A 15,461-nucleotide genomic window follows, 5' to 3' on the forward strand; every position below is an offset into this window, starting at 1 on the left:
CAATGCTTTCCAGTCAGGAAATGGCCATCTTAGTTTAGGTTTAATTGATTATGAGTTCAGCTCGAACCATGATACATATTATACATTTATTTTAACATATGAGCCAGTTGAGAAATTTGTGGACATAGGATATAAAAAGGTAGGGAAAAATGACAGGTTGTATATCCTTAGAATGCTTTGATTTAGTCTGTACAATTTGATCTAGAAGCAAACATTCCAGTTTATTCCATTGATGCTCTTATCCAGTACACATGGAAGTTGTAGCTTTTTTTACCAAAACGTCCTTGGTATTCATCTCTGGTCTGAGAAAGATAATGTAAATCTTTGGTGCAAAAATACAGTACATGAGGCCAGCACCAGAGGACAAGATTGCAAAAATTTCAACTGCAACAAGGTATTTTTCTTTTGTACTGAGATAAGCTGGGATGAAAGAAATCCAGACACTGACGAATACCAGCATGCTGAAGGTTATGAACTTGGCTTCATTGAAGCTGTCTGGCAAATTTCGAGCTAAAAAAGCAATTCCAAAACTTACAAATGCCAAGATTCCCATGAACACCAACATGCAGCAGAACATCAGGATGGAGCCCTCGTTGCACTGTGCAGTAATCTTCCAGTTGTCTGTACTATTGGTAAGTTCTGGAAATCCTGGTGAAGTTCCCAACCAGATGACTCCAATAGTAACCTCTATGAAAGTACAAACCAGTACATTGATGTAGGACAAGCTGGAGCCAATCCACCTTCTTAACTTGCTGTTGGGCTTAGTGGCCCTAAAGGCGATGACGACCATGACTGTTTTAGCCATCACACAGGAAACAGCAAGCGAGAAGGATATGCCAAAGATAACCTGGCGAACCATGCAAGTCCCACTGCTTGGCTGGCCAATGAAGATCAAGGGACAGAGGAAGCACATCATGAGAGCAAAGAGAAGAATATAACTGAGGTGGAGGTTGTTAGCCCGTACAACTGGAGTGTGCCGATAAGATACAAAAGTACCCAAGATGCCAACTGCATTAAAGAAGAGGAAAATGGAGATTAAAACCAGGATGAATCCCAGTGGTTCCTCATAGGACAAGAAGTCAATTTTCTTTTCAATGCATCTGTCTTTTTCTTTGCTTGACCAGTGATGAATCGGACATTTTAGGCAGTATAAGGAGTCTGAAATAAAAACAGATGGAACCCTTTAATTAAAAAGATGAAGAAACACATACATGCACTCATTTTGTTTCAGACAAATCAGCTTCCATATGCAAAGACAAGTGTATTGTTCATAGAAACTGTACATGGTAAGATTTTGTCCTTTCAGGCTCAATATTTTGCTTTTGATTAAAATATCAGTTGTAAAGGCAAAAGTCACTAAATATCTGCAACAGTTTAATACCTGCCATTGTTTCTTTGTCAGTCAGATTCCATTAGATGTTTCTTGTTATATCACATTTTCAGGAGGGCCTTATCCTAAAGAAACAGCCAAATTGTGGATCAAGTGCTCCTAAGTAGAAGCAGGAGTAGGAGAAAATACTGGGTAAATTTTGATACAGAAGTAATTGCCATTTTTTAACCTAAAAATGGAAGTAGGGTTGCCCTGCATGAGAAAAAAAATAAGTCCAATGCCAAATGGAGGTGCTTTTATTACTCTTGAGAGCAACTTCCCCAGCAGTGAAGTTAATGTGTGGAGTCTACCTGAAGGGCCTTCCCTGCATTCTAATAGGCAGGTGTCTGATACAGGATCAACTCCTGGGGAACTGATGCAGTGACAGGATCCAGATATTTGTGCTAACATTGTGCAATCATCATTAAGCCACACAGCCCTAAAACCTCACATGTTTTCCTCTTTGCCTGCATTGGGCTCCATAGTGATTTGGCCTTAGAGCACTGACATGTGCCCCTGCTGGTTCTGAAGGAGTTGTCCCATGACTGCCAGTTGACAAAGTGATCATTTGCCAGAGGACCTTCAGAAGCTAAGACTAACATGATGGTATTCATGTGATGGTAGTCATATTTTACTTCATCTATAATTCAAACACTGGACTCTGAGACGTTTTATGTTATAGTTTTAGGACCCTGTTCATGCTTTGCTCCAAATGTTTTGTGAAGTTGTATAATACATCTGTTGTTGATAGTTAACAACCATGAACAGTGATTAGTGATGTGCCATGATTTGCCTTAATGATTGTGATCTTCCTTGTTCTATTTGTTCACTCACATTGAAACATTTGTGATTATTTAGTGATCTTGAAAATATGTTGAATACTATCAAAGCTCAACCCTCAAACTGCCTCATCTGAGCTGGGCCTTGACTGATTGATGAGCCTTACCAGGCACTCAAGGTGGCTTGGAATGCAAACTTACTGTTGCAAAGCAAGTACTCACTGTCCTGGTTAGAATTGAATACCTGCATTGTCAAATTTGAAATTGCTTTGTTTTCCCTATGAATACATCAGGGGAAAAAGCTTGACAACAGGACATCAAAGTTTGAGGTGGTATAGTTTTTGTAAATCTGTGACAACTTCAGCTAGTCAGTAAGTTTCAGATGGAGGTAATCCAGATCAAACCACACAATTTTAAGGTGAACCTTAGAATGTTCAGTTTCAAGGAACTTGATAGAATTACACATGGAGCGTGTATAATGGATAATAAGAATAGGGTTACATTATGGAGAGTCGCCACTCAAAGTGGAATGGAACTGAGTATAAAATTATGATTTTTTTTAAACTGATTCATAACTATAACCACTGCAGTCATGTTTTTCTGGTTCATGCTAATTGTGCTTGAGCGGATGAGTTCATCTATGATAATTAAAACTTTCTTTTCACATTTTGTCTCTTGATATGATAACATGTTAATAGCTTTTGCAAGGAAAAAGTTATGTTCTTGATATGTTTGAAGACCATCTTTCTATTTCTCCCACATCAAACCCCTGCACCTACAATCTCCGCTTTGCAGGTGCAGCGTCATCGGAAGCATTTTTGTAAAACTAAAGATTTGTGTCTGATTTTTCTTCAGGTTGACCCTCTGTCAGATCGAATCTGGGACTCACAGATATACTTTTTCTTTTGTTACTGAAGTTTTTAAGATTTGTGCAGAGATTCTTCTTTAACTAAACTCTCCAGTGCTACTGGTTACATTGATTAAATGTCCTTCACATCAATTCAAGTTTATTGTAGATGAAGGTTCCTCACACCTTGCCACTGCCCTAACACATTGCATTTTGTGACTGTGGTTGCTAAAGTAAACAGCAGCTACTGAAAAGATAGTATGCTTGCCCTAGTACTCTTTACCCAGTTGGTTGAGAAGTGCCCAGGTGTAGGTGTCACTCCCACCCACTAGCTGTTGCCAGGCATAAATAGTTCAATCCAAGGCATCTCCTCACAGGTCTTTCTGGATCTGTGGAAGAACAGAAGAGGACTAGGCCTTCTGTCTGTGACCTGAGAGGAGCACTGAAGAAGTGGAACCGCTCACCCTTGAACCCAGGACAAAGCTGTGGACTTCAAGCATCAATTGTTGATCTCCTGTGTGGCAACAGATACACAGCAAGCTGCATGACGACTTTTCCCGGAAACTCTGAGCTGACCAGTTGCAACCAGCACTTGAACTGGACTTTAAAGGTGACCTCTGCCTGACACCCTGCGAGTCTCTAAGTGCCCCACTCACGTCCTGGGGGCATTAGGAGTGCACTTCTGTGCTTAGCTGGGCACTAAATAAAGTTAAGAAAATACTGATAAAAGTTTGCTCCGGATCCTAAAGGGAACCAGCTGAGAAAAGGATCCGACCAGCAGTTCCTTGGCATCGGACTGAATGTCAGGTTTCTGCCACACAGAGATATCCAATCCAGGTGAAACAACACAATTCATAATGATGCCCCAAGTGATTGTTTCAGGAAAAGGCCCACTCAGACTTAGAAAATAAAATTTGATTTTAATACCACAATAAGAATAACCCTTTGTCAGCCAGGAAGTGTTTCTTCCCCTAAGAAACACAGGATGTAGAAAGGATTTGTGTGCAGAAGTGAAAAATAAGGGTCAAGTACAGAAGCTAAGGGCCATTTCACAAAGAGCCTCTGCACTCATGGCGGAGGCTCTGCAGTCATGGTGGGATCTCCACACTTGTAGCAGGATCTCAGCAATGAATAATTGCAGTGAAAAGATCCCACCACGATTGCAAAAAAAAGCCGTCCGCCACAGCAGAGCCTCCGCCACAAGTACAGAGGCTTTTTGTGAATCGGGTCCTTTGTGTTTTATGTTGTGAGCAATTTCCTATCTAGGAAGATTTTCTAATGTTGGTTGAGATGTATGTAAAATATAAGTGACTTTTCAGTGAGTCGAAAGTGTGCTATTTAGGGGCCGATACCGATCTCGGTCGGAAGGGAACCGAATTGGGTTCTGCCGTAGTGGATCCGATTCCGATGCTTCTTTTCTGACCAATCCGTACATGGGTACGGACAACGAAGTATGATGCGAAGATGTGCGAATTCTCCGACCGACTCGTTCCCGGCTATAACCCGATCCGTCCGACTCGGTCACACGCAAACTGATGTGCGCAATGGAGACGATTCTTGACCAAACTAGTACGATGCTCGTATCGGATATCTTGACCGAGTCGGAGCGTCTGGCTCGCAAATGCTCCTGAAGTCGGACTTCGGGGGTCCGCGTCGGACCACCCGACACCCGCAGCCGTACGACTCTCACACAGGGGGAGACCATGGGTCTCTGCCACACAGGCATGTACGGCGTGGATAGCACCGACGCGTACCCACTGTAGGGGGCGCACTTGTTCAAGAAGTACCCATTCAGTCAATAAGAGCGCATGTACGCGTCGTACAACTGGCTCCCATTGACTTCTATGAGAGTCCGGCCGAATCGAGTCCGACAGCATACGTGCGCATCGTACTCGCTCGGCCGGACTGTAGGGGTCTGGCTCGGTCAGAAAACACTCTGGATCTGACTCGGTCGGAGTGCTTTCTGACCCAGATCGGAATCGGCACCTTAGTTGTTAGTTTCCTAAACAGATTATCTCTTAGATGCCTACTTCATCAAACATACCCACTGGCCATTTCCCTTCCTTTCACCGAGAGGCACTTCCTACCAGTGTAGGCTGATTTTCTAGTGCAAGTGGTCTTTGTCTGCTGAGGTGGAGCTGTCTGTTGAATAATATATCTTTCTATAGGAAGATAGTGAACCCACCTGTTTGGTTGTTGATGCTCCCATCAGGACATGGCATGCAAGAGAAGCAGCACTTGGGACGTCCTGTAATGGCAGACTTCCGGTATCCTGGATCACAACTTTCACTGCAGACTGACTGAGGGGTCTGTAATAATGACAGATTGTTTAGGCATTTCCAAATCACAGCTCTCCCTATCTTTAAGCATTTCATTGGAATGTGTGTTACTTGAAACTGTTCTGGATGCCATTTCAGGAAGAGCAGTGGTTCTACTAGTGATGGATTTCAGCAGTCTAAAAATGTGAATTGGTACTAGAAAATGGTGCATCCGGCGCATATTTGAGTGTTCCAACATGATATTACCACAAATAAAATGCCAATAAAGGGAACACTCAGTTTTAATCAATAAGGGCTACTTTACAAACTACATAAACATGTACAATGATAACCCCAGTCAAAGACAACGGCGAAAATGGAGGACCACACCACACATATATTACCAGACAATAAAAAGAACTATTGGAGCTCTCCATCTCTTGTAATGATAAAATCCATGGTCAAGGTAGCATCTGACATGATGAGAGAGTTGCAGCATAGCATATCACTCTTGTATTCACATGTGATGCTGCCTTCTGTGGCTCTACAACTGCCTCTGGTGCCAACACTAGTATGTGAGTATTAAAAAAGGCATTTTGCCCCTCCTATGCTTGGCTTGCTAACATGCCACTGCCAATATCAATGGTAATCTGCATGCCAGAGTCTGCACCAACATTTGACCTTTGTCTTGTCCTTTTGTCATGTTTGCATGCTGTCCTCTCCAGTCCCCCTTGGTGGTTCAAATGGCTAAGATTATTAGCAGCAGCAAAGCATCACTGATGCATGATTGTCAAAAGAAGAATGGTTGAGGGAGCGTTTTCAGGGTTGAATGTGTAAGGTGAAGTACAGGCGATGCATAGCAGAAAAAAGAATGTAGCAGTTTCCATTAGGTGACCCACTATCTTGACCATTATTCACAAGTGGGAATAAGCTGAGCTGTTTATTATGATGTCAGCAAGTCGAAAAGCTGGAGGAGTTGACAAAAGCAATAAATGTGGCAGAGGCCCAGTGAGAGGCATAAAGTGAGATTGAAGGTAGTTTTACTGGCCAGAAGTGCTGGGGTATCCTCTCATAAACAGTACATTCCATACTGCATAATCCTTTACTCCAAGCATCATTTGTTCAAAAGAGGTCAATGGCATTGCATCATTCACATAAACAAAGTCTCTTAGTTAAGGAAGACAGAATACAAATCCCTCCCCCCCAAAAAACACCAAAAATGTTTAAACACAAAAGCCTGCAGCTATTACTCCAATGAGAAAGCCAAAAAGGAACATCACTGAAAAGCTGGCATTTAAACTAAGAAGTGAGAAATGGCCGAATTTACCTTTTAGTTAACAAATGGAAAACACAATGACATCACAAAGAAGAGAGGAAATAAATATAGAAGTGGGGGGATTAGAAGAAAGGAGGAAGAAGCCAATATCATTTAAAATTTGCCTGAAAATTGATGACCAAAACGTCTTGAGAAGAAACAATCAATATAATTTTATTCAGTCAAGTAATCAATTGCTGCCTCTCTCTCTCTAGAGAGAGGCAGCAATTGAGAGAGAGAGAGAGAGAGAGAGAGAGAGAGAGAGTGTGTGAGAGAGAGAGAGTCTATAGATGTAGTTGTCAAATTTTATAGATGGAGGAACACTATAGAGACTTGTGAAGCTCCTGCAATTATCATACATTCACCCTCTTCTCTTGCGAGATCAATGTGAATATAGAAGATTAGAAGCAATTCCAGTAGGACATGACATTACAACACTTAGAAGGTTGTGAAATAACCAACAACACTTAAAAAGTGAGGCCTGCTAATGGCCTGCTTTTACCACCAAGTTCAGATGCTCCAGACAACGTCCTTTGCAAACCTGGAACCAGGATACCGAAATCTGAGTAGTCCAGTGTTTCATTGGATAAAAGTTAAGAGTTCCTGTGAACCGTAACCCAAATGTGTGCCCAAGGCTGAGGCCAAGAAAATATATATATTTTATAGACCAAACAACTCAAAGACATTAGATTGTTGTACATTAAACCAGAATGCTGGAAAAGGATTATTGTAGGCAATTAGCTCAAGAGTTCAAATGAGGTTTTTTTCACAGTTTGATGGGGGAATGAAAAGAGATGAAGCATTCCTAGGGGGAGAGATGAGATATGGGCAGGGGTGACCCCCATTCATAACTCCACATGAATATAATGTCAAAGAAGCAAGCATTAAGTAGGAGAGAAGGAGGGAATCAATATTATAAAACTGAGACAGAGGCAAAAGTAATTTGAAAAGGAATCAATGTAATCCTGACAGGGTCATTCAGGTAGGGTATCAACTATGGATTAGCAGATGGGGCAAGAAACGGAATACCCAAGGAGAAGGAGGGATTTTTTTCAAAAGTAGGACATTTAATGATCATTTGGCAGTCATTGAAGAAGGAATTTAGATACATTTCAAACAACCAGATTTTCTGTTTCCATGCGTATCTCAGAGAGTCAAATATTTATAGGTAAGGAGTTCCATACTGAGGTCACTACTCCTGAAAAACACAAGATTGAAGCTCTATGCATGATAAATTATACACAGCCTCATGCATCAAGCCAAAATCCAGTCGGTAAAATACCGAATCGCAAAAACCGCCCGTTACCGATTAAAAAATACCCACTTCAAATGCATGAACCCAAAACGTGAGCAAATAACGAATCGCTAAAATAAATCAGCCAAAATACCGAATCACTAATAACCAAAATGCAAAATTACCGAATCGCTAAATACCGCTTTAGCAGTTAACGAAATCACTATTAGCTCCCGGAAAGTGCCAATAGCAAATAACGAATCGCACCCCAATGCAACAAAAGTCGCTAATAACGAAAATCCCATAAATCGCTATTTTGCAAGAGCTAAATAAGGGGAATCAAAACCTGGAGGTAAAGTTAAAAAAAAAAAAAAAAAAAAAAAAAACAATTTCAACATGTGCAAATGATTGAGGCAATCACAAAACCCTTAAATGTGGCCCAGGAGACCCTGTTGGCTCCCACAAAATGGCTGCCCTCTACGTGCTTGCAAGGAGGATGCGTATCAATGCTGAAGGACAGCGCAGGAGAAGGGTCCAGGAGCGAGTTTTCAGACTGCACATAACCTTGCTCGGGCAGAATGAGGACGAGGTGTACGAGAAGTATCGCCTCAATCGTGCAATGATCATGCGCCTGATTGCATACCTGGAACCATTACTGCAGCACCAGACACACCGGACCAATGCAATCCCTGCGCACGTTCAGGTTCTATGCAGCCTGCACCTACTGGCCTCAGGGAGTTTCCAGGGGGTAATTGCGGTGGCCGGAGGCGTATCGCAAAGCGCACTGTCACGCTTCTTTAAGAAATTCCTCGATGCCATGCTGACAATGCTACACACCCACATCAGCTTCCCCACAACCCCACAGCAGTTGGACCGCACCAAGCAGGCATTCTACCAGGTGGCACAATTCCCACATGTGATTGGATGCATCGACTGCACGCATATCCCCATATGTCCACCCGCAGCAAATGAGTAAATTTTCCGGAACCGCAAGTCATACCACTCAATCAACGTGCAGGTTGTGTGCGATGCCAATAACATCATAACGGACCTAGTGGCACAATTCCCAGGGAGCACACACGACTCCTACATCTTCCGCCACAGTGGAATGCACAGGCGACTAATCAACGGAGAATTTGGAGAGGGACTCCTGCTAGGTACGTAAATATACGCTTCCCCACACCAACACCACACATGTATGTACATCACCAATGCTAAGTCTATGCTTCTATCTTCTAGGTGACAGTGCTTACGCCCTGCGTGAATACATACTCAAACCATACATCAATCCAGCAACCCCGCAGGAACATTGCTACAACGCTGCACACATCAGCACTAGGAATGTCATAGAGAGGACATTTGGGATTCTGAAGAGTCGCTTCAGAATCCTACACAAGACTGGCGGCGCATTGCTATACAAACCTGAAACATGCTGCCGGATAATTGCTGTATGTGCAATGCTGCACAACATTGCCACCAGAAGGGGGATACCCATAGAGGTGGACAGGGATGACGACCACCGGGATGACCAACCACCCGCCCAACAACGACAGGCACACGTCCCCAACACAGCAGAGGGCCATAGGAGGCGGACATACATCATGCAAAATCATTTTTGAAACATGTGAGAATGAGACATTACAAGTTAGTTTGGGGTGCAACTGTTTAATGCACAGTAGCACTGACGTTTGTGCAACAAAACTAGCTATGTAAATCATGCTCCAATTGCATGAAATAAAATAAAAGGTGCCTTAAAGTCACGCCTGTGCACACTCAGTAAGTGGATGTCCATGGTTGCCCCACCATGGTCCTGTATGCATGTCCAACTGTCTAGTGGCGCTTCCCATGTACCCCAAGTCTCTGCTCAGGTGTCTCCAAAGCCTCACCACGGCCTGTCCCCATGGATGCCCGCGAACTGCGGCGTCTGGTGCTGCCCTCTGCCACAGACACACTGCTCACACTCGAGGCAGCCTCACTAGCGTCATCCCCCCCCCAAAGCTGCAGCACTGCATGTGCTGCTCTGGATGTGTTCCACAGCAGTGGTCAACTGCCCCAGTGCCTTAGCCACATCCCCGCAGAAGTGCTCAAGGTCGACCTGCAAGGACACAGTGCGGCGTGCCAACACTGCGGTACTGTTGCTGTGGCGCGTGATAGCCTTAGTAGCGGCAGCGGAACGCAACAATTGCTGTCGGTGCCTCCTCTTCTGGCACTCATGGCCCTCCCTCATGGCACTGGTGAGCTCCTGTACATCTTCCCTGAGGTGAGCATTGCCCTCTGCCACCACAGTGCTCATGTCCCTGACCGCCGTGCCCATGGCCGTTACTGCGGCAGTCATGGCTCGCATTTCACGCACAAGGTGCACGATGTTGGTGCTGATGGTTGCCATGTGGCGTCCCTGCACGCGCTGGACAGACAGCATCCTCTCCTCAATGCCAGGAGTGTGTTGGAGATCAAGGTTGCCTGAGGAGACTGAACGTTGGCGAGACCTGCGCCGCTGTGTTAGCCTGGCGCGGACAGGTGGTGCATCAGGTGGTGTGATGGCGCGCTGAACGTGTCCCGTTTGTGTGGTGGGTGTTTCCATCAACGCCAAGGGCGCAACCTGGGACCTGCGCCGCGGCGCTTTGGTGGCTGTAGTGGCAGCAGCTTGTGTGGCTGGTGCTGGTGCTGGTGGTGCTGGTGTTGCTGGTGCTGTTGTTGCTGGTGCTGTTGTCGCTGGTGCTGGTGGTGCTGGTGGGGTGGCATGTGTAGGTGATGTGAGGGCATCCTGCGCTGTCTCAAGGTCTGAATCAACCGGTGTTTCGGAGATTACCAGCTGGCCACTGTCATCTGAATCCCCAGGTGATGCATCTGTGTGTGAAACAGTGCATGGTTAGTGGGATAGTTAGACCTACGTAGTGTTGCACACATACATCTCCCTCTGTGATCCACTAAAAATACTGGGGCAGATTTATGTTAACTGGCGCATCCCTGCATATAAGCAGGGATGCGCCAATTATTATGCGCCACAGCTGCGCCACCATGGATGCACCGCATTTATAATGCGGCGCACCATGGGGCAAAAACGGCACAGATGCGTGACGCATCTGTGCCGTAAAAGTGGCGCATTGCTGGAGTTGCGTCGCAAGCGCAACGCAGCTCCAGCAATGTTCTGGGGGGCCCTATCTGTACAATGCTGCGTCAATCCTTACGCCTGCTTCAAGCAGGCGCAGGGTTTTGACGCAGCATGGGCCTAAAAGTGACTGAGTGAAATCTTGTAGATTTCACTCAGCCACTTTTAGGAGGCGTTCCTGCGCCGGAACACCCCCACCTGCCCTGGAACGCCGACATGTGGCGCAGGGCTTTACAACGTAACGCATCTCCCAGATGCGTCACGTTGTAAATACCCTGCACCATGGCGCAGGATTTGCGCCGCTGCTGCATCACAAAAGTGACGCAACGGCGGCGCAAAAGTGGCGCAAGTGCAACATAAATCTGCCCCACTGTCTATACCCAGCTTCTACTGATCTGGTGAATGGTTATTGCATTTACCCCTGTACATGCACACTTGCCTGAGTAGACTACAACTCCCATGATGCACTAGTGTTAGGAGTAAAGCTGTGTGTTGAAAAGCTGCATGCACACTCAGATCCTGCTGGGGGCCTGGAATGGGATTTACGCTATGCTGGGTATGGCAACTGGCATGCATCTTACCTTGGGCACTTGTGGCTGCACCGGACGTGCCCATCTGGGTCACTCCCACGACGGCTTCCCGCTCAATTGTACCTTTCACCAGCTCCTCCAGGGCAGTGTTAGCCTGGACCGTGGAAGGGCCACCTCCCGTTCTGCTAGCATCCCGGAGCCTCTCTGCTATCCTCTCCTTCGCGCGCTTCCGCAGGTCGTACCACCTTTTTTTTAAGTCGTCGATACTGCGGGGCGTCACACCAACTGCATTCACCCTCTCGCGGATGCGCAGCCATATGCGGCGCTTCTCCGCCTCAGGCACCTTGAGGGACAGCTTGCCGAAGAGGCGATCGTGCTTGCTCGACACTCCCTCGATTAGGTGCTCCAGCTCCCTGTCGGAGAACTTGCGCTTGCGCGCTGCCTCAGCGCTGGATGGGGCTTCCTTCTCCATGGATGGTGTTTGTTTGCAGATGGAACAGTCTGTGTGGCTTCAGTCTGCACAGGCAGTCTGCAGTCAGTGCTCCTGTTTGCTCCTCTGTCGATGCAATGAGGGTGGGGCTGCTGTATTTCCTGGTTGGTGATGTCATCTGCACGTTCCCGGTGCGACGCGGTCATTTGCGATTTCGCTAATACCGAATTCGCTATTTGCTAAATTGGAATTACCGAACTCGCTAATAGCTAATCGGAGTTAGCATGCCCCGCTATTGTATAATCGGTAAAAATAGCGATTTTTAAGGAATCGCTAATAATTACCGAATCTGTTGATGCATACCCAAAAGCGATTCCTTAATAACGATTCCTTATTTCTCGCTATTAAGGAATCGCTTTTGGTTAGCTTGATGCATATGCCCCATAGTTTCCTACGTGAAAGTCTATATACTCCTCAGATTTCTATTACCACCCGATTGTTTGATTGTTGGGCATAGTCATCAGTAAAACTTTATTCGGTCATCAGACCATAAAACTACAGAGTTCATAAATACAGTCCAATAAAATGTGTTTTTCTTTATTACAAGCTTATGAAACCATCATTATACATAATAAAATTAGAAAGAATACTTTTAGCAACACAAGCCTTCTAAAGGGTCTAAAAATGTACAGCATTTGGCTTAAAAAGAGACAAAGTTCTTGGCTGGTCAATTCATGAGACCTAATGCAAAGATGCGCTAAAATAATCAGACTATGACACTAAAATTGTATACATGAAACTATTAAAGTGGTGCTTCGCTTGATGCAAGGACACATAGATAAGTACTCAATTAGCAGAACTCCCATTTTCCCTGCTGTTGCACTCACTGGAGTTGTAATAGTAAATTTGATTCCCTTGCTATCCAAAACTTACTCTACTTTTGCACTCAATGGAGTGTGAATAGTAATTTTTTCCCCTGTGCTATCAAACATTTTCCCAACTGTTGCACTCACTGGAGTGGGAATAATAATCTTTACCTCTCTGCTATCCAGCACTTTCCCGACTGTTGCACTTGCATGCATTTTAATATGGACGGTGGTGTCTATCAGACACCGCCACCATATTCAACCCTTTTCCGCCCGGTCGACAGTTCGACCGGGCGGGAAAGCGACGGACGGTCTTCCCGTCCGCCGCGGTACCCCCCGCCATACTGATTTGGCGGGGAGTAATTGGCATGCGGACGGACTTTTATGGCGAGCGGATCGCCACCGCCGTTTAAGTGGTGGCGATCCGCCCACCATACTAATAGGCCCCCAGGTTCCTGAGGAACTTGTTCTCAGTCACTATCAAATCGCTCACTTTCTCAAAGCCCCATAACTCAGCCCCATAAAGGGCACTGCTTACAGCCTTGCTTTAGTATATTTCAAGGGCAGGTACAACCAGTTTTATGTAGGACCAGCAATGTTCCTTCCTTAGAGCCTGTGCTACCTGTGTAAACTTAAGGTAGGCCTTATTTAGATGCTATTCTCAGACCATGTCTTCGGTCAGTTTAATGCACAGGTAATGAAAGCAACTCACTCTCTCCACAGGTGTACTATCTAGAAATAAACGCCCCTTGAATGTTTTGTGTGGGTTCATCATCATCAATTTCATTTTGGAGGTGTTTATTTCAAGGCTCCTCTCGTCGCAAAAGATCTTAAATCGATTAAGTACGGTTTGGAACCCCACTGGTGTTTTTGAGACGAGAAGTGTATTGTCTGCAAAGAGTAGGTGTAGGAAAGTCTGCTTCTATGGTTACCCTCACTTTTTGCTTGATGTAATGCTGTTTTGGACTCCATCGCACCCCACCTGCACAAAATCATCAACCTCTCCTTCGAGACCACCACCTTCCCTGAGAACTGGAAGCGCGCAGAGATTAACGCCCTACTGAAGAAACCCAAGGCGGATCCAAGTGACCTCAAGAACTTCCGACCCATCTCCCTGCTTCCGTTCCCAGCAAAGGTGATCGAGAAGATAGTTAACACCCAGCTCACCCGTCACCTCGAAGACAACAACATCCTGGACCCCTCCCAATCAGGATTCCGCAGCAACCACAGCACCGAGACCACCCTCATCGCCGCCACAGACGACATCAGGATCCTTCTAGACAACGGCGAGACGGCGCCCCTCATCTTCCTGGCTCTCTCCGCCGCCTTAGACACCGTCTGCCACCGCACACTACGCATGCGACTCCAAGACGCAGGGATCCGGGAGAAGGCCTTGGACTGGGCCACCTCCTTCCTCTCCGGCAGAACTCAGAGAGTCCGCCTCCCCCTGTTCCGGTCCGAGGCCTCCGAGATCATCTGCGGCGTCCCACAAGGATCTTCCCTCAGCCCGACGCTGTTCAACGTCTACATGGCACCACTAGCACGCATCGCCCGACTGCACAACCTCAACATAATCTCCTATGCCAACGACACGCAGCTGATCCTCTCCCTCACCAAGGACCCTCCCACCACCAAATCCAACCTCCACCAGGGAATAATGGCAGTCGCCGACTGGATGAAGAAAAGCCGACTTAAGCTGAACTCAAACAAGACGGAGATCCTCATCCTCGGGTCCAACCCCTCAGCATGGGACGACTCATGGTGACCCGCATCACTGGGGACCCCCCCCGGCCCCCACCGACCATGCACGCAACCTGGGAGTCATCCTCGACTCAAAACTCACCATGACCAAACAAGTCAACACAGTCTTCTCCACCTGGTTCAACACCCTCCGCATGCTCCACAAGATACACGAGGAAAACAGTCACATAGGCCCTAGTCAGCAGCAGACTCGACTACGGAAACGCCCCCTATGCCGGAGCCTTGTCCAAGCTCATCAACAGACTGCAGAGAATCCAGAACGCCTCTGCACGCCTGGTCCTCGACGTCCTGCGCCGCGACCACATCACCCCCCACCTGAGGAACCTGCACTGGCTCCCCGTCGACAGGAGAATCTCCTTCAAGCTCCTGATCCACGCACACAAGGCACTCCACAAGACCAGACCAGCCTATCTCAACAGTCGACTCTCCTTCTACGTACCCAACAGGAAACTCCGCTCTGCTGACCACGCCCTGGCCACTGTCCCGCGCATCCGTAGAACCACTTCCGGAGGCAGGTCCTTCTCCCACCGTGCAGCCAACACCTGAAACACCCTCCCCCTCTACCTACGACAAACCAAAGACCTGCTGACTTTCAGGAGACAACTCAAGACCTGGCTCTTCAACCAGTAACAGCAGCATCCCCCCCCCGCCCCAGCGCCTTGAAACCCTCACGGGGAAGTAGTGCGCTTTACAAATGAAATGATTGATTGATTAATTGATTGACTAGTGTGACTTGCTAATCAGGACCCCAGTCTCTCTGCTTTCTCCTCTAAATTGTTATGGCAAGTACATAGGTACATCCGAGATTGGATACTGGGGTATCCTTATCAGTCCCTTGTATATGGTACTAAGGTACCGAGGGCATAGGTAACCCAGAGGTCCCCCATAGGCTGAAGCATGTATTATGCCACCTATGGGAGACCATTCAAACTATCACTACAGGCCTGCCATTGCAGCCTGTGT

At 46.4% G+C, this 15,461-nt stretch overlaps 1 protein-coding gene across 1 annotated transcript in view; it reads right to left on the minus strand.

The window, feature by feature from the left end:
- Positions 1 to 238: 238 nt before the first annotated feature.
- Positions 239 to 15,461, minus strand: part of LOC146796878 (extracellular calcium-sensing receptor-like) — a 179,805-nt gene continuing 164,582 nt past the window's right edge. Inside the window, exons 5-6 of the mRNA XM_085631412.1 lie at positions 5,181 to 5,304; positions 239 to 1,158 (exon numbers count right to left, since the gene is read on the minus strand). Coding sequence (XP_085487538.1) covers positions 239 to 1,158; positions 5,181 to 5,304 — 1,044 coding nt within the window. The remainder of the gene's footprint in view (positions 1,159 to 5,180; positions 5,305 to 15,461) is intronic.

The sequence above is a fragment of the Triturus cristatus genome, chromosome 10 (assembly GCF_964204655.1).
Source record: "Triturus cristatus chromosome 10, aTriCri1.1, whole genome shotgun sequence".
NCBI classification, from domain to species: Eukaryota; Metazoa; Chordata; class Amphibia; order Caudata; family Salamandridae; genus Triturus; species Triturus cristatus.